Source organism: Coffea arabica, chromosome 7c (assembly GCF_036785885.1).
Source record: "Coffea arabica cultivar ET-39 chromosome 7c, Coffea Arabica ET-39 HiFi, whole genome shotgun sequence".
Taxonomy (NCBI): domain Eukaryota; kingdom Viridiplantae; phylum Streptophyta; class Magnoliopsida; order Gentianales; family Rubiaceae; genus Coffea; species Coffea arabica.
This window is the reverse complement of record NC_092322.1, coordinates 10356623-10376027: the sequence shown is the minus strand read 5'-3', so window position 1 is coordinate 10376027 and position 19405 is coordinate 10356623. Positions and strand designations below refer to the sequence as shown.

At 35.8% G+C, this 19405-nt stretch overlaps 3 protein-coding genes across 4 annotated transcripts; 1 reads left to right on the top strand and 2 right to left on the bottom strand.

Annotated features, from left to right (window-relative positions):
- Positions 1 to 597: 597 nt before the first annotated feature.
- LOC113699207 (kinase-interacting protein 1) lies at positions 598 to 4421 on the top strand. 2 transcript variants are annotated; one of them, XM_027219403.2, is made up of 2 exons: positions 598 to 981; positions 1551 to 4421. In XM_027219403.2, the coding sequence occupies exon 2, from the start codon at positions 1553 to 1555 to the stop codon at positions 4205 to 4207; it is 2655 nt and encodes an 884-aa protein (XP_027075204.1). In that variant the 5' UTR covers positions 598 to 981; positions 1551 to 1552; the 3' UTR covers positions 4208 to 4421. The 2 variants fall into 2 exon arrangements, with proteins under 2 accessions (XP_027075204.1, XP_027075205.1); XM_027219404.2 differs by having other exon boundaries at positions 598 to 1458.
- A 92-nt stretch (positions 4422 to 4513) lies between these two features.
- LOC113699208 (nicotinamidase 1-like) lies at positions 4514 to 7277 on the bottom strand. The gene is made up of 6 exons (XM_072057739.1): positions 7147 to 7277; positions 6829 to 7045; positions 6230 to 6413; positions 6009 to 6142; positions 5696 to 5881; positions 4514 to 4785 (listed from the first exon to the last, which is right to left on the bottom strand). Exons 2-6 carry the CDS (start codon positions 6967 to 6969, stop codon positions 4693 to 4695), a joined length of 738 nt encoding a protein of 245 aa, XP_071913840.1. The 5' UTR covers positions 6970 to 7045; positions 7147 to 7277; the 3' UTR covers positions 4514 to 4692.
- A 1938-nt stretch (positions 7278 to 9215) lies between these two features.
- LOC113697964 (protein ecdysoneless homolog) lies at positions 9216 to 13072 on the bottom strand. The gene is made up of 4 exons (XM_027217601.2): positions 11464 to 13072; positions 10560 to 10693; positions 9898 to 10064; positions 9216 to 9535 (listed from the first exon to the last, which is right to left on the bottom strand). The coding sequence occupies exons 1-4, from the start codon at positions 12918 to 12920 to the stop codon at positions 9356 to 9358; spliced, it is 1938 nt and encodes a 645-aa protein (XP_027073402.2). The 5' UTR covers positions 12921 to 13072; the 3' UTR covers positions 9216 to 9355.
- Positions 13073 to 19405: the final 6333 nt, after the last annotated feature.

Genomic DNA, 19405 nt, shown 5'->3' with positions numbered 1-19405 from the left:
ATTGCAATTTTTCGTCGAAAAATTACGTTGTTTTCCGTGATTTCGTGTCTACAATGACGATAATATGTTGTGATGATTTTGAGACAATATTAAAACGTTAACAACTTATTTCAGGAACATCCCATTATTTCGATCCTAAAGGCATGCACAATAGGGCGGGCGTAATAAAGGACCGCAACAATTATACCCGCTCTTATAGTGGGAGCGTAATAGCCATGATCATGGCTATTACACGAATAATAGACATGTAAAAAAGAAAAGAAAAAAAAAAGGTTGTGGATTTCATATGACAATTTTAAAAGTTTTAAATTTTGTGAGATTGTGAGTCATTGCTATTATACTCTGTAGAATATAATCGATAGTAGGAGATAATAAAGTGATATGCTCTAAGTTAAATATGAAATTTCTTCCAAACTTTGGGCCTGTTTGGAATGTGAATTTTTTGGGTATTTGTATAAAATTTTACTGTAGATCACTATAAAAGTTGTAGAAAAATATTTGTAAGATAAAATTTTTTTTTCCTTTTTCTTTCTTTCTTTTTCTTTCTTTCTTTCTTTTTTCTTTTCCTTCCTCCCTTCCCCCTCTCCTGTTCCCTCTCCCGAAACTGCCTCTGCAAACACATACAAATTTTTTTTTTTTTTGCTTTTCTCCTCTCCCCCCTCCCTCTCCCTCCCCTGCCACCCCTTTCCTCCCCTCTCCCCCGCCACTGCCCTCTGCCCACCATCCCTTTCCTCCCCCCTCTGCCCCTTTAGATGCCCATTTAGATCTCTCTGGCCCAAGGGAGGTAAGAACAATTATGACGCTGCCATATCCGTGAAAGACGTCGTCCCAGTTTTGGTGGAGGAAAAGGATGATAATAATGAGGAAAAAGATGAGCTGGATCATGATGGGCGAAAAGGGAATTGGGTTTTCAAGATTTTGCACGTTAGGTCCCTGTGGAAGCAAGAACAGCAAGAAGAAGAAGAAGAAGAAGATTTAGAGGTGAGGACACCGGTGAAAGAAGCAAAATTAGAAAACAATGGGCTGTAGGGGAGGAAGAGGGGGAGAGGGAAAAAGGAAAAAAAAAAAGAAGACGACCGGCACCGGAAGAGGTGATCGGGGCCGGAACCGGCGGTGGAGGTGGTGGCCGGCGACAGAGGTGGTGGTGGGGGAGGAAGAAGAAGAAAAGGGGAAGGAATTTTTTTTTTTTTTTTGTGTTTTGGATATTTTAAGTGTGTAGGTTAAAAATTTTGATAAGTTTTTGAGATTTCTGTAGCAAAAATTGTTTAAAAACTTGTATAATACAAACTTGCTAAAAAACTAGACTTGTCTTTCCCAACATCATGCAATTAGCTCACACATCATGCAATTAGCTCAGCCAAAAAGATGTCATCAAATGGCTAGATATCTCAGAACGACAGGGAGATAACTTGATAAGAAGTGATCAAAAGGGATGAAATACAACTCAATCATTGTCATGTATTAGTAAAATGATACATTCCCTTGCGCATGTACGAGTTTTGAGTGGTAATTATTTGGATGCTACTTACTAACCCTTGATGGCTTCGCAGATATGGAAGAGAAGGTACAATACATCCTAAAGCTCATTCAAGAAGATGGAGATTCGTTTGCCAAAAGGGCAGAAATGTATTACAAAAAGAGGCCAGAACTGATAACTTTTGTGGAGGAATCTTATCGAGCTTTCAGAGCCTTAGCCGAACGCTATGATCACTTGTCAACAGAGCTGCAGAATGCCAACAATACCCTTGCCACACTCTTTCCAGATCAGATTCAACTAGCAATGGATGATGAGGATGATTTTTCTTCTCCTAAACTACCAAAAGGTTTTCCACAAGTTCTAAATGCAAATGCTCCAACAGTTCCTAAGGTTCCAAAGGCTCCTATAAGAGATTGGAAGGGTCTCATTAATGCCTCAAAAAATTTAAAAGCCAAGAAGTTGTCAATAGCAGATGAGGCTAAGAGGACAGATGCTAAATCTGGTTTGACCAAAAGTGAAGCTTTTGCTGAGATTGATAAGCTTCAGAAAGATATTTTGGGATTGCAAACTGTTAAAGAGTTTGTGAAGAGCTCCTATCAAAGTGGCCTTTCAAAGTATTGGGGAATTGAAAATCAGATCATGGAAAAACAACAAAGAGTCTGCAGCTTGCAAGATGAATTTGGTGTAGACAAGGTCATTGAAGATAATGAGGCTCGGACATTAATGGCTGAAGCAGCTCTCAAATCATGTCAAGAAACCTTGGTTCAGTTGCAGGAGAAGCAAGAGAAGTTTAACCAAGAGGCAAGAGAGGAATACAAAAGGATTGAAGATGCTCGTAAGAAACTCAAGTCCATCAGGCGGGAGTTTCTTCACGACCAAACTATTGATGAAGAGGAAAAGGCGAATGAAAAAGAAGACAAATCTGCAACAGCTGGAGATAAGACAGAAAGGTCGAATCAAGAGGTTGGTGGTGCAATCAAAGAAATACAGGTGAAAGGAATTGAGGTGGGCTCTTTGGGCTCTCTGACGGTTTCACAACTAGCAGAGAAGATTGATGACCTTGTTAACAAGGTGATCAACCTAGAAACTGCAGTGTCATCTCAGACTGTTCTTATAGACAGGATGAAAACAGAAGCAGATGAGCTTCATTCACAAGTCCGGGTATTGGAGGAAGACAAAGCCAACCTGATTCATGACACACAGAATTTGAATACCCGGGTGAAGAAATTAGAGGACAAGTTGCATGGTATCCAAGATCTTAACCAAAATGTTGAGAAGCAAAATAACCACCTTCAGACAAACTTTGCTGAGGCAAGATCTAGTCTTGGTCATCTGTCGGAGAAGCTAAACAGTGTGAAACCAGATGAAGAAATAGAGATTACCACCATTACAACAGAGAGAAGTGATCCAGCTAATGCTGTTGATGATGCAGAATGCAGAACATCAAACAGTGAAGACATAAAGGACATCAAAGAACAGGATTCTGGAGAATCTGTGAATTCTGGAGAATTTGTGAATGACCAAGGGCAAGAAGGTCATAAGGCTGCGAAGAAGACCGTGACATTTCAGAATCCAATAGCAAAGATAAGAGTTGATGAGAACAATGCAGCCAAAAAAGGAGATCTTTCCTCAGCTGGATCAAAAGTAGAGACAGAGAAAAAAGATGACTTCAACTGGCAACAAATGCTGCTGAGCGGAATGGAGGATAAAGAGAAGATTCTACTGGCAGAATATACAACAATTCTCAGGAACTATAAGGACACCAAGAAGAAACTGACTGACATGGAAAAAGCCAGGAATCATCAATTTGAACTGGCATTGCAGATAAGAGGATTGAGGGTTACAGTTGCAAAGAGGGATGAAGAAATTCGATGCTTGCGAAAGAGGTTGGATGGTCAACAAGGTGAAGGTAGGGATGTGAAGGAAGATGATCGAATCCTCAAACCTGAAGCAGGAAGTACTGAGGATTTAGCATCAGATGTTCCTCTGGTAGACAATGAAGATGAAGCTATAAAGTCAATCCTAATGGAACAGCCTATGGTCATGTCACAGGTTGAAGAAAAACTCAGGATGGAGATTGATGCAATATTGGATGAGAACTTGGATTTCTGGCTAAGATTTAGCACTACATTTCATCAGGTGCAGAAATTCAGAACCACAGTCCAAGATTTGGAGCAAGAAATATCAATTCTAAAGGAAAAAAAGAAGCAAGAGGAGAGCGCCAGTGACCTGAAATCTGAAGTCCGACCAATATACAAGCACCTGAAAGAAATCCGGGCAGAATTAACCGTGTGGTTAGAGCGAAGTGTAGTGCTTAAGGCTGAACTTGAACGGAGATTTTCATCATTATGCAGCATCCAGGAGAGGATCACATCTGCTTTAAAGGAAGGTGTCGAAGACGAAGAAATTAGATTCTCCAGCCATCAAGCTGCCAAATTCCAAGGGGAGATTATGAACATGAAACAAGAAAACAACATGGTAAGCGCGGAGTTGCAAGCAGGCGCGGATCATGTAAGTAAACTGCAAACGGAAATTGATAAGACCCTTAGGATGTTGGACGAAGAGTTTGAGCTTACTGTGAATAATCAACCACAATTAACCCATACAGCTAGTCGATCAAAAATTCCATTAAGATCATTTATCTTTGGAACTAAACTAAAGAAGCAGAAGCATTCCATCTTTTCATTTAATAGGAAGTATCAGACCCTCAGAGCTGGGCTACCTCTGTAGATCTTTGTAGTAGATATTGTCTTTTCTGGATTCTTTTTTTTTTTTTTTTTTTCCCTTTTCTCATCCTGGAGATTATTACTGTAAGTAATCTGCGGGTAGATAAAACTTTTTTTTTCCCTCTTCCAGTCAGAAAATATTGTTGGACTGTTACGTCTTGTAAGGTTATGCCCTGTAAGTTTGCATGTGTGAAATGGGATTTTTGACCAGTTGCACCTTTTTGTGTCGTTTTTGGATTTAAACTTCAAATCAGTAACGAGTACAAGAAATCCACAACCTTATTCGTGTTTAGTGGTAATAACAATACCATGAAATCTAATCAAAGACCTTTAATATAGAACTACGAACTTCAATGTACAGTGATCAGTCAAAGCACTAGACCTCTAACATTTGCACGTCATTTCTGTTTTTCAACCCAAAGATAAACAGCTAGACGCACTAGAAGCCTTTATTACATTGACAATACACAGGATCCTCCATGAGATCGATCATATCTCTACTGGTATATCAAACAAAACTTCCGATGCTACCTTGGCTCCCCTTCCTTTAGCCATGTAAAGGCCAACGTGATGCATCAGCTCCTGCCAAAAGATAATAGAAAAATATAAGAAGACGAAAGAATTCTTCGTACAGAAAAGACAACAGCATATTTGAAGGTTCAGAACAGCCGAGCAATTTAATGTTTGCTGCATATTAGAGGTAGGCAATGGAGTAGCAATTCAGCACCGGGACAAACAAACTATCAAAAAGAACTTATTTCCTAGGAAATGATGAGGTAAGGGCGCTTGTTTGGCGAGGCACATGCACAATAATTGTAGCTGGATTGGTGTAAGGTCAGGGGACAGAGTTATGAACGAATACAAACTTGAAGCATTCAAGATTTGAAATTGAATTATACACAAAGAACAGGATCCAGCATTTAGAACTCTTCAAACAACTAAATATATACAGTAGTATCCTACCTGTTTCATTAGACAACACTAAAGAAATTAAATCTCAGGTCTAGCCAATTTAGATCCATACTCCAAGAAATATAATCGGAACACTTCAGTTATGCAGTAAATTGGCAAGAAACAGAGTGGAACTTTTCCTATCTCTTTTATTGCAACGCCAATGGGGGGATGACCATGTTGGTAAGCATTGCAGAGTTCTGCTCCAAGAAGGATTCCTACTGCTACTGTTTAGCAATTAAAAAGCACACATTACAACAAACAGCAAGGCCGGTGAGGGGATTTAAACCACCAGAAGAGTGAGAGAGACTCATAAATCATAAAAAGAAAGTTTGTCTTCGTCTAGGATACCAAACCCATTTTGATAGAGGTAAAACCCATAACAGAATGTAAGATCTTCATTGTATGCAATCCTATTTCATTTAGGAATTTTAACAAAACAGCTCCACAAACGACCCCACCCCCAAAATGTAGCTCAAGAGGATAGCAATGTTAAAACTAGTGGTCAAAAAGCAAATGCAACCTGAATAACTCAGATTACCTGAGGATGAGCTAAAGCACCTTTGATGTTTTGGGCAACATGGAGTGGAAGGTCAAAAGTAGCACAGGCAGGGGAATATACAATAACATCTTCCAATGGGGTAAGGATTCTTCGAGTTCTCGCAGAAAGTGCAGAGCAAACAAAATCAAGCACACATATGTCTGTGCATATCCCTACAACCAAAATCTTGGGAAAAGAAAAATAGAACCCAGAAGGCATTCCATAACTAGTTAGTACAAGTAAACTGTTTTCCCAGTCCACCAGTAAAAATTAACTATTTTAAACAATTAACGAGAGACAAGAAAATACTTACAACTTTGATCTGGTTGGTTTTCACCCAATCCACAAAGACATTTGAACCATCTTTATCAATTGAACCAAGAAAGCCATCAATGCAATCCTTGCACCTTAATGTCACATTAGGTTCATCTTCTAACCACTGTAGAGCTTCAAATCATAACAAAAAGCAACATAAGAGGAGAGAAAACGATTTAACCACTTGGGTTTTAATTCAAAAGTTGGGATATGAAGTACCAGGAACCAGTTTGGATTCATCACTCCCTGCAATGCAATGAGGAGGGTAAGGATGCTCAGGGATATCGGGATGATGAGAATCAAGTAAGGCATATATAGGCCATTTCTTTTCACAGAACATTTTAGCAAGCCTAACTGACTCATCAACCATCCCAGAAATTTGTTTATCAGGTGCAACTGGAGCCTGTGGAAAAGCATGGCTAGTGAAATTAGCTGTAGCCCAACAATATAGTGCAAGGATGAAAGTTTAGTTGCATCCCAGTTATCCTCCATTTCTGCTCCTTACCATAATTCCTCATCCTATAAGCATCCACTTTCCCTCAAACACATTCCAGCCCACAAGACACTAAATTCTTGCAAGCACATAAAACGCTTCCAATCTTTTGTCAAAAAAAGAAAAAAAAAAACTCCAATTTAACAATACCAAATAATGGACCTGATAATCTCATCTATAAAAGTCATATTTCTCACTCAACAGATTGTAGAAGAAACAACCAGACCAAAAAATAAAATTAAAATCATCAAAGCGTCATGCATGTATGAATTGATATTCATACATACAAAAAAGCAAAAGCATTCAAGAAAAATCACAAAATTACCAAATTTCCAGCGCCAACAGTGCAGAAGCCATTGACTATATCAACAAGGACAAGACCAGTCTTAACGTCATCAGAAAGCACAAGGGTCTCCTGCTCCACTGGTAGCTCCTTCTTCAATTGATCCATGGTTTGTGACTCCATTTTCCTGTTTTCTCAATCGGGTCTCTTTTTCTGTTTCTTGATGATTTAGAATAGAACCAACCCAAACCTCTGTTGTCTATAAAAACAGAATGAACTTGCGTGTAGAGACGGGGAAAAAACAGCGAGTCAATGAAGAATGAAAAATACGAGTATCTGTTTTATGAGAAAAGCAGTTACGCTGTACAACGTATATCCCTGTTAAGGATTCTGTAGGTTGGAATACTGGCGGAGAAGAATCCAAAAAAGGGCGAGGCGAGACTTCAGTGACGTCTAGTCCAGCTTTGTTGTCTTCCTAAGAGTCCAAAGAACCTATTTCCTGCAGCCACTCGCTATACAAGGTATGTTTTTTTTGGTCCCATTCTTCTTAATATTTTTCTTTTTCTTCATTTTCTATCTTGAATTTTATTTATTTTTGTTTTTCACTTTTTTTTTCCAGGGACGATAACTGTTATATAATCTAATCTATCCTACACTCGAAGGAGGAGACGGACTTAAAGAAGTCCAGGAATAATTTGAAGGGGATTGAACCACCACCGAACTAAAGGAGTACACTACGCACCTGCCTGAATTTTTTTAAGCAAATCTACTTTTAACGTGACAAGTGATTGCCTCCCACCCCACCAAACTTTAATGCTTCGGTGGCGGCCATCAGTCCAAAGGCTGGTGGTTTTTATTCTTGTTTTCCACTTGGAATTGGAGAAAGATGAGGTTCACAGAAATAGTCAGGCAATTTTTTTTTGGGAAATGTTATTTGTACTCTCACTATTTATTTTATCATATAATTTAATAAATAAAGACTATATAATTAAAATGATGGTGGAAATATGATTAACAAAAATAGAAAAACATATATATATATATATATATATATATATATATAACGTTTTCCTTTTTATCAAATGTTTTCCTTTGTTAGGATTATTATCTGGAATAGCACTTGTTCTCAATTTGTATTTTTTTCAACAACAAAGGAGACTTTCTTTCTTTCTTTCCTTTTTTTTTCCTCCAAGTAATTGGTACTAAGCATGGACAACAGCACTTGATTTGATAGGGCTTTTTATATGAGAAAACCTAGCAAATGGATCTATAAAGTTGGTTGAATATTGTAGGCAAATTTATTCTTTTTTTTTAATAAGAAAACTGAATGAATTTATTAAAGTAAATATAAATCTGCTGGGCAGAATAAAGTTTGGGGGGTTGTCGGCAGATTTATTTTTTAGATCCACAATATGGAAATTTTCTTTGTCCTGAGTTTTGGGAATATGCAATGTCTTATTAGGTTTCCTAGTATCTATCTGATAGTGCAAATCAATCTATTGTTTTAATTGACAAAGGATAAGATACAAAGATGCTTACAAAAGTCTCATCCTGTTGTATGAGTATATTATTAGTAAATAATTAGAATCTGGGTAAGGTAAAATTTTTTACACAGGAATTGGCATTTAGATTGTTTACGAAATCACAATAGTTTAATTTTGAGAATTGTAAAATAAGAATTTTGAAATGCACCTGAAAAATACAAAATATTAGTAAAAGTGCACAATTTGTCACTAAATTGAGGAAATCAAAAGGGTGTGTAGCTTTCTTTTCTTTTATTTTAAAGGGATGCTCTAAAACTCAGGAGTAGTAGTGAAAAGAGAAACTTTAAACTTAGATTTCGTTTGGATTGAAAAATTTGATAAAGGATTTCAAATCCTTCAAATCGCTCTCAGTTGTTTGGATTTTTATCGCGCGACAAAAGCTTTAGATAATCCATCCTAACTACAAAGACACAGGAAATGCCAAACTTTTGATGTCCCACTTTAAATCAGGTTTAGGAATAGTGCAGCAAAACTACAAGCTTCTTTTGTGCAAATATAACAGAGTAGAAGCAACTGAGAGATAACATCATCAGGATATCATTTGAGTGAAGACATTTGCCTAGGAATAGCTTTAATTCCTCCGCACAACACTCAAGGGTAGGGTAAAGGATTCACCCTGTAAAACCATCTTTAACAAGCATGTCTTCTTCACCCATATTAGAAAGGCCCTCAATCAATCTTAAGAATAGGTTCGAGGCCAGTTCAATTATCCCACCAAAATTTAGTATTAAGATCCTTCATAGCAACCTCATACAACCATTCTCTACCTCAACCCCCACACCCCCCCCCCCCCCCCAAAAAAAAAATCTCTAGGTTTTTTGGCCTCCTTCAGTTCACTGAGATGGAAAACAAAGGATTGTAATCAACAACTATAAACTGCTACCGTGAACAACACAAGTGATTAGTTATGGCATGTTATATATGTAAGGACGACTACTGAGTCTCTCTCGATCAACAATTTTCAAAATTTTCCAGTATGAAGGCCAGTTACTAGGGTACGATAAAAGTAAGGGTGAACACCCTATCTATTTGCCTTTCTTGCCATCTTCAGGAAGCTGCAGACCCATAAGTCCTAGTAAATTGGAAGCCGGACCGGGAAGTCCTTGCTGAGATGAAAATGAATCAAGCAAACTTTTAACGAGGTTGACATCCACATCCACTGGATTGAATTCTTCCTCCATGTCTTCGGTGGCGTTAGATATTCCCTACAATATGTATTACCCAATAAACAACCTCTAGAAGAAAAAACAAAAACAAAAAAGCAAGTATGATAAAAGACACCTAAGGCTTAAGAATGTGATCTGAAAAGGATACTTCTTAAGACTGTTTAGCTAATGAGTAAAAAAATTCCAGTGATCAGCTTGCAGCTCCCCCTACACCGCACTGCCCCCCACCCCCCTCCACCTTAAAAAAAAAAAAACGGACAACCACCCACCCCACCCAGAAAAAATTAATCTAAAGCTGTAGTATGGCCAGATATTGTCTCAAAATGCACAAATAAATAATGCCTATGTAATGAATACAATAAAGGAGAAACAGCAGTAAGTGAACGAATATTAGAGCAGACCTCGTCTTTCTTCAAGGTTTCTTCATTAGCACGGATGAAACTCCTGTCAAGTGTGGTGGGCTTCAATTCTTTGTTAAGTGCATCTGTATATGACTCCATGAAAGCATCACCTCCCTCTTCTTCATGGTCAGAAGGCTCAGCAATATCGCTGTCATCCTCAAAATCATCTGCACGGCAAAAACACGGCCAAGTAAGAAATGGACATCATCCAAATCAACTCGTGCAGATGTAAAAATATGAAAATAAGAAGTTATAACAAATTTCGGAAATTGGTGCTCCAAATTGAACTTAGGCAAATTTACTTGAGTGCACCTTGGTACCTAGGGGCTTTAGCACAGATATGACATACAACTTCGACTTGCTATATGCAGGGGGGAAGATAAAGATTAAAAACAATTGCCAAATGCTTATGATCCGGCTAATCTTTTTATAAAATCTGACACATGCACTATAAAGAAAAACATAATCATGATGAACGACTCTCTCTCTCTCTCTAATACAAATACAAGTTAAACTTTCAATCAGAATATTTCCCCAGAATCATAATAGCTGATACTCCCACCGTTCTATCCAAGATAACATGATTAAATTTTTCGGTCAGGCAGATTTTTTAGGAGCTGCTAATGTGTGAAATTTCTTAGTTTTTTAGTCCAAGAAATTACCAAAGTCCATATCGGATGATGAACTTTCTCCATGATCAACATCGTTGCCAGTATCTTCAAAACCCTGACCTCTCAATACTGATTCCATGTCCTTCATGAAGCGATCCACGTCGAAGTCAACATCTTTCGTGTCTCTATAGAACAAGCAAAAAAACATAAAGTTCATGACAGAAGAAACTAAAAGTTGACCAATCAGGCAATCACAATTATATGTATTTACATACGTACATAAATCTAGACATACATACATATGTACACACACACACACACACAAAAGTGTGCCTCTTTTTTGCCAAAAAAATAAAAAATATTGTTATAAAGCCATACCATAAACAGTAAAGACAATCCACATCAAAAATTTTGCCGTTTCCAACCCATGTTACAAGGTTTTATAAGCAGCTAAGCCAAGCCTTTAATGATGTTTACTAGCAAGTGGTTTGAGAGATCTTTCATTGGGCCGCAAGGATGAAGATGGAGGTGGTAAGTCATTCCAGAATTAGAACTTCAATTGAAAGGAAAGATCTGACAATAATATATGAACTGAACCATGTGTCCACTAATCAAGCATGCTAAAGCATACGAGGTTCTTTAACGCCCCATAAACACTAAGTTCAGTAATTATTCGCGAGTTAACTCTTATCAAAAGTAGAAAACTGATACAACCTTCCAGCTTTTCAAAATTATTCAATAAAGCAGCAAACGTTTTAATCATGTCTCTGACACAGTGCAGCACATATCAGCCCATGACACCAATGTACTTCAACATACTAATTTGCCACAATAGAATAACTAAAGACACTTGCCAGGACATCATAGTCGCAAACACAAGTTCTGCTTAACCAAATAAGCAAGACAAGTATGTATCCAGCTACACTCTAATACGAAACGAAAAGGATAAACCAACCTGCTTTCTGGAACCTCTGCACCTTCATAACTCGACATCTTCTTAACAAAAGCTTGCATAGAATTTGCTATTTCTCCTAGATCATAAGCTGATGGACCTGCATCCTCCTCCTCTTTCACCTTCTGTTTCCTTTTTCTTTTTGAATCAAAAAGTTCCATCTCCTTTTGCCGCTCCTGCAGAGCAGCATTTAGCTCATCCTCCCCATAATAAAGCCATGAATCATCATCCGATGGAGGTAGCTCATGCACCTTAAAATCATCAGCAGAGTGCGGTAAAGCTAGAATTTCATCTATTCGTCTGACTGGAGCATTCAGTATATCACTTGCTCTAGAATGCAATGCACTATTCCTATAATACTCGTCAGCGTTCTGAACTAATCTCTTATATTCTACGGAGCCTGGCAACAACCCTTGAAAATACCCACTCCTCTCCAGATTTTCTCTAAAAACCTCCCAAGTACTCCCTTTCCCTTCTCCCCCTTGCCTTTTTCTCAACTGGTACACCATCTCAAACCCACAGGCAATCTTCATTCCCAGCTCAGCCTCCTTATATGCCTCGGCATCACTACTCAATGGCATCCTTGGATAACACTTAGGCGGCCTAAACGTTTGCTGCATCAGTTGAGCATACATTGTCTTAGACATTTTCACAAACATCTGGACTACGCTCTCCTCTTTCCCATTAGGCAAGAACCTCTCCATTTTCTCCGCGAATTTCATACTGTCCACATCCCTATCATAAAAACCTCCAACCGCAAGTGAAATCAGACAGGGCTCGTGCTTTAGAACCCAGGCCACCGATACAGGCACCCTAATTCTAACCCCATGCACATTTTTCCTAGCTTTTTCCGGATATTCTTTAATCTTCTTCTCCAAATTAAGCTGAACAGCATCCGGGGTAGCCCGAAGAATATCCGGGTTGTTATCATTTTCCGATAAGAATTTCAGAGCTGTGATCAAATCAGGAGTGTTGGGAAAGTGCGATGGCGGGAGAATATAAAGCCGGCCGCGGCGGATGAAAACCCGGTTGGTGGAAGTATTTGGATTGAGCCAACGGGGAAGGTGGAAAGCAGTTTCGATTAACAGAAATTGGCCGTCTGAGTCGTGGAGGGAAATGGAGAGATTGGGGAAGCTTTGGGAGACCGTGAAGAGGAGAAAAGAAACGAACCATTCGTCTTCAAGGTTGTCTCCAAAGCGGAGGCGGCCGTGGAGGTGGGGGAGGGGGGAGAGGACAGGGGTTAGAGTGAAGGGTTGGTGTTGGAATATGTAGGTAGTGGTGAATGGAGCTAGAGTTTGGAGGATTTGGAGGTGGAGATTGTGGAGCTCGGCAGTAATAGTGGCGGTGGAAGTGGTGGGGTTTAAGGAGAAGTCGGGGAAGATTGAGTAGAAAACGGTGTCATCTAGAAGATGGGTTTTCTGGGAAAAGATTGATGTGGAGTCGACGTCGGGTTCCGACATAGCTGCTGGTGACCGGAGGAGGTTTTGTACAGTGGCTGGTAGAGAGTTCGGGAATGATGAACCTGTGGATTTCAGCTCGATGACGCGGGAGACAAAACCATTTTTCCAGGTGCAAACGGCGGCGTTTAATTGCGTGGAATGATATACAAATTCTATCCTTTTTTTTTCGTGCGCACAGCGGAAGGAATCTTAATACGTATAAAAAATACGTGGGAAAAGAAAATAAATACTAAACTATTTATTAACCTAAAATTCAACAATAACATAACAAATACTAAACTATTTATTAATCCAAAATTCAACAATAACAATATCAAATCGCAAAATACAAATACTAAACTATTTAGTAATCCAAATTTCAACAATAACAAATATCAAGTTGTAAAATACTAAACTATTTATTAATCCAAAACTCAACAATAACAAATATCAGTCGTAACTCGTAACCTTTCATTCATAACACCTCAAAATTATGACATTTTCTCTCAAACCTACTCTCAAAACTCAATTCAACTCAACTTTTCAAATAATATATACCAAGTTTTTTATATGGGGTGCATTTTATATATATATATATATATATATATATATTATCATATTATAATAAAAGTATGTAAACAAATCTTTAAAAATTAGTAAATAATTTAACATTTAGAATACATTAATTTTTTAAAGTTAATAGATAAACATGTAAGGTTGTTGTTAATTTTTTTATTTAAATTATTTATATTTGTATAAATTCACAATAAATTAAAAAAATCGTGCAAAACAATGAGCAAAATTCTAGTATATATATGAAAGTAGTTATTTTAATCAGAATTATTTCTCACTCTTACATGACATGCTTAATTAAAGAGAATTAACGGGTTATAGGTCATTTGGATTTTGTCCATATTGAATCCTAACTGGATTATATTATATGAATTAATTATCTCTAATTTTAACATAAGTTTAAAAAATAACTAATGTTATCTTAATGATATATGATTTCTATCCAATTATTGTATAGAACTATAGTAAAATATTTTTCAAATCACAATGATTGAAATCTTACATACCCATAAATTATTTCTTTTAACCACCATATCGTTGATTAGTAGTCAAATTGTTCATCATTTCTTCCATTAATTTTGAGTTAATTTAGTGTAAAAAAGAGAATTAATTGTTAAATCGATAGATTTACCAATACTGTTGAAAACTAAATATTTATTGATGAAGAAAAATGAATTGCTGAATCTTTTCTACTTAATTAAATATGAATATATAGTTCTTGATTTATGGTCATTACAAAAATTTTAATTATCTAAACAATGTTTAAAAAAAAAAAGAATATCTGCTAAGTTTTTGATATGGGTATATTATTTGATGTCTACTATAATATTAGCTCATTTTTGCTCCCATTTTTCGTTGCCCTACACGTTTAAACAAGTACCAGGATAGCTAATATTCTCTAATGTGATTTGGGGACACCAAAAATAAAAAAACTCATTTTCCAAATCAAAAATTCATTTTTCTGACACCTAAAAATTTTTTTTTTTTTCAAAATGGTGCGCGACATAAGGCACAAGAAAAATTCTAGTTACGAGAGAATAAAGTAGTAATGTTACAATAAATGACAAGGTTAAACCATTTTATTTTCCATGATATATTGCTACGTGTGTTGGTCTATAATGGCATATGCCGTAGCGATTATGGTTTCTTTTATCTTGCAAAAGTCTTATTTCATCAAAATGTCAAAAGACCCTAGAATTCAAGATTCACTCAAGAAGTTTCGCCTAAGTTCACAACTTGGAGTATCAATTTGCGAAATTTGGCACAACTATTCTTGCCCTTGTGTCTTCACTTCTGCATGGAATGATAATGATTTGAACGTTGCGTTGCGCACCTTTTACTTTGACATGCAGATGATGCTGAGGGTGACAGAGATACCGCTGAGCCTTCTGACCATAACGAAGAAGGAGGTGATGCTTTCATGGAATCATATCCAGATGCATGATATGTATGTGGCCAAGCTACAGATTTTGACTCATTTGTTCTTCGTGAGGGTTTTTTTTTTTTTTTTTTTTAAGCCTTCAGAACCTTGCAATCATAGCTGCTATTCTTTTCAGAGTTTGCTTTTTGGTTCAATAAATATGCAGGGAGCATCTAATGCCACTGAAGATATGGAGGAAGAATTCAATCCCAGCAGATGAGATGTCAAGTATCAACCTCGTCAATAGTTGTTGATTGAGAGAGACTCTCGATTCGATAGCTGTTGATTGAGGGAAACTCAATCATGGGATAATTTAATCACTCTCAATTAAGGCATTTGAGAATGTTTCCTGCAACTTCTTCGGTTTATAAGCGAGGTTCAAAGTCATTTGGGTTTTCGTGTTGTTCAGGGGAACAGTCTATAGTTACTGACAACAATCCTATGTTAGTGTATATGTTGTCCTCCGTCTAATACTCAACTAATGGCACTCAAAGAAGCTAACAAGGGATGTTTTTGTTTCTATCGTACATCTCCAGAATCCGGACAACAGATTTACTTATTTGTGTTTATTATGTGGTCTTTTGTTTTTCAAGAAATTCATAATGATCGGAGTAATACAACCAATAAATTAACTTATAAATGATGAGAATTATAATTCAATAATATTATTATAAATAAACTCATGTCTTACTCTTGAGCTTTCAACTTTGACCATTATTTGAATCGCTATTTTTTAAGTTTTTGTATACAAAATTTATTATTATAATTTGATGTCTATGATCTTAAAAAGTAATTGAGAAAATGTGATAACGGAAAGGGAAAATGACATGTTTCATCCCTTACATTTCGTAAAAATATTCTTTTCGTTCCTCATATTTAAAACGAAACAAATTGGTCCTCCACATTTAAAAATCCAAGCTTTTATATTTTAGAAATAAACTCTCAGTTGTGAATCAAACCATCTAACAACCCGGTTACAAATTTTGGAGGTAGAATTGGTAGATCACTCGCAAAAACATATTTCCAACAAATAAATTAAAGCACTTAAAAAATTTTAATTAAAATCCATTTGTTTCTTCAAAAAAATGAAATAGTGCTAAAGCTCTCAAGTACTAAACCCTTAGACACATTCCTTCCTCAATTTTGTTGTGCAACAAAATTGAGGAAGGAAGGAATGTGTCTAAGGGTTTAGTGCTTGAGAGTTTTAGCACTCTTTCGTTCTTTTGAAGAAACAAATGGGTTTTAATTAAGATTTTTTAATTATTTTAATTTATTTGTTGAAAATATATTTTTGTAAGCACTCTATCAATTTTATCCCCAAAATTCGTAACCGGGTTGTTAGATAGTTTGATTCACAACTGAGAGTTTTTTTCTAGGATGTAAAAGCTTGGGTTTTTAAATGTAGAAGACCAATTTGCTTCGTTTTAAATATAAGGAACGAAAATAATATTTTTACGAAATGTGAGAGATGAAACATGTCATTTCTCTAACGGAAAATGATAAAGTTTTTTTTGGTAAAAAAAACTATAATCCAGTCTCATCCGCTATTATGTGGTCTTGGAAAGGCCTAAAGTTTGGGACAATTTTTTATCGGGAAAATCGTCCAAAACGTCTTTCACATTTTGTAAAATGACTTTTTTCGTCCCTCACTTTTAAAAGTGTAATTTTATGTCCCTTACATATTCACATCGGTCAAATTTAGTCCCTAACTAGGTTTTCGATTATTTTTTGGTCAGAATCCATCACGTGCAAGGCACGTGATCATTTTTTAAGGGTAAATTTGTCAAATTATATTTTACATAATCTGATCTATAGTCCTCCACATTTTATAAAATAAATTTTTTCGTCTCTCACATTTTATAAAATAATTTTTTCATCCCTCACATTTCACAAAATGAATTTCTCCATCTCTCACATTTCAAAAAATGAATATTTTCATCCCTTACTAATTATGTATGTGAGGGAAACTCTAAAAAAATATATATATGTGTGAATACATTTTGTTTAAATACATGTATATGTCTATTTGATTTTGGTTAATAATACGAATAGCATAAATATATGTATGTGTCTATTTGATTTCACTTAACAATATGAATACCATATATTATACGTGATCATTTGATTTTATCTGGTATTAGCTAGTAAATAATCTTGCATTCATTGTCAAGTTGGCCAATAAAGCTATTTTCAGTCAAAATACAATAAGAATATGCAAATTAAGGTTCTATTGGTAAATATTAGTCATAATCATACAAAAAGAAAAGATAACCCGCAGGTTAGGCCCAATTATATACATGTGTTTATGCTATTATTATTAATCAAAATCAAATAAACATATACATGTGTTTCAAAAAATGTATTCATACATATAATTAGTGAGAAATGAAAAATTCATTTTTTGAAATGTGAGGGATGGAGAAATTCGTTTTGTGAAATGTGAGGGATGAAAAAATTCATTTTATAAAATGTGATGGACGAAAAAATTTATTTTATAAAATGTGGAGGACTATAGATCAGATTATGTAAAATATAATTTGATAAATTTACCCTTAAAAAATGATCACGTGCCTTACACATGACGGATTCCGGCCAAAAAATAATCAGAAACCCAGTTAGGGACTAAATTTGTCTGATGTGAATATATAAATAATATAAAATTACACTTTTAAAAGTGAGGAACGAAAAAAATTTTTTTATAAAATATGAAGGACGTTTTGAACGATTTTCCTTTTTTACCGTACAAGAAAGCAAATCACTTAAATATTGCACCAATTATAGCTGGAATGCGCTTGTATCAACTCAAGCCCACTGTTTCTGAAAGTATGAAATATCTCATTACAGTTTCTTAATTGGATGTCTCTCTGTTAAGCCCGTAGACAATAATGACATCTAACCTATAACGTAAAGCCCTGTACTTGACTTGGACTATTGACAAAAGCCGAGGTAAAAATCTGCGTCTCCAAAACAGTACTGGGGCTACAAAAGCCAAAATTATAATGGCTTTATTTGAATTAGCTGTTATTTAGGATGTTTTTCAAAAAATTTACTATGATCGTGTGTATGAAAAACTTTTATCTAATTTTTAAAAGCATTTTAGGGATTTTTTAAATATATTTTATGATATTTTATAATTTATCACTTTTTAAAGTATTTTAAAAAAAATTTTACACCACCACCAACCCTTTCTCCTCCTCCTCACTTTTTCCTCCCCTTCCTCCTCTCTTCTATCTCCACCTCTCCCTTCCCGCTGCCCCAAAACGCCTCTCCCTTTCGCAAGTAGTGATTGCGATTCCAATCACCACTCTAGCTGCGGCTTTCTTAGTCGCGGTCAATAGAGGGGAGAGGGGATTGAGGGAGAAGAAAAGAAAGGGAGAATAGAGGAATGAGAATGAGAGAGAAGAAAGGAGAGAGGAGGGAGGGTCGTAGATGTGGGGGGTGGTGGTGGTGGTAGTGTAGAGTGATGGGTGGTGGTGGTAGTGTAGAGTGATGGGTGGTGGTAATAGTAGTGGGTGGTGGGTAGTGTGTAGAAGAAGAAAGAGAGAATTTTTTTTTATTTTTTTTAAAGTTCTTGAGATGTGTTGTATTTTTTGAATTGTTTTTGAAGTTATTTTTAGAGTTTATTACTATAGATGTGAAACACAAAAACAATATTTCAAAAAAAAAATGCTAAATCCAAATGGAGCCAAAAGTTTGGCTTAGTGATGCCTCGAATATTGGTTAAAACAATTTCTAGTGAAAATTATAGCTATTGAAAATTATGTTGTTAAAACAATATTGGTTTTTGTAACCCAATTCAAGCTCGATAAATACCAACCTGGAGTCTAAGCTTAAGCCAATTTAGTGAATTGTGAATTTGTGAGTCAAGTCCTAATACATATACACAAACATCTATATATATATATATATACTAGGACTCGTATGGTGGGCTTGACCCTTTACATTTTTAATAAATTTCTTATTAATATTAGGGTAAAAAATAAAAAAGCTTCTTGTGGTAAATTTAATATACAGAAAAACCGTCCCGTGATTTCAAAACGTATAACACGACACCTCATACTTTGAACTAAATTGTAAAGATAACAAAATCCATTAAATTTAACGGAAATGGACAAAATGATCAAAATGTCCTGATATAATTATACAAAAGGTAGTTCAAAAAAATCATTTATTTTATTCTTTAGGTAGAAAGAATTGAGGGTTAAGGGTAGAATAGGTATATTTGCTAAAAATTAGGTATAAATTTTTTTTTTTTGCTTCCAATAAGTCATTTCCGTTAAATTTAACGGATTTCGTCACTTTTACAATTTAGTTCAAAGTATGAATTGTCATGTTGTATATTTTGAAATTACAGTGGATTTTTCTGTATATTAGACTTACCATAGGGTTTTTATTTTTTATTTTTACCGTTATTATTACAATTTCATATCTTTATTGGAATAAAATGTCTATCATATCCATTTAAAAAAGCAAAAAAAAGTATGAAGACAAGTCGAGTAATAGACATCCTAAA

Coding starts and splice junctions, on each gene's coding strand:
- LOC113699207 (XM_027219403.2), top strand. CDS start 1,553: ATGGAAGAGAAGGTACAATACATCCTAAAGCTCATTCAAGAAGATGGA.
- LOC113699208 (XM_072057739.1), bottom strand. CDS start 6,969: ATGGAGTCACAAACCATGGATCAATTGAAGAAGGAGCTACCAGTGGAG. Junction 6,143..6,229: donor TGAATCCAAACTGGTTCCTG/GTACTTCATATC, acceptor TATGATTTGAAG/CTCTACAGTGGTTAGAAGAT. Junction 5,882..6,008: donor AAACCAACCAGATCAAAGTT/GTAAGTATTTTC, acceptor TCTTTTCCCAAG/ATTTTGGTTGTAGGGATATG.
- LOC113697964 (XM_027217601.2), bottom strand. CDS start 12,920: ATGTCGGAACCCGACGTCGACTCCACATCAATCTTTTCCCAGAAAACC. Junction 10,694..11,463: donor GCAGAGGTTCCAGAAAGCAG/GTTGGTTTATCC, acceptor CTTGTTCTATAG/AGACACGAAAGATGTTGACT. Junction 10,065..10,559: donor ATCATCCGATATGGACTTTG/GTAATTTCTTGG, acceptor TTTGCCGTGCAG/ATGATTTTGAGGATGACAGC.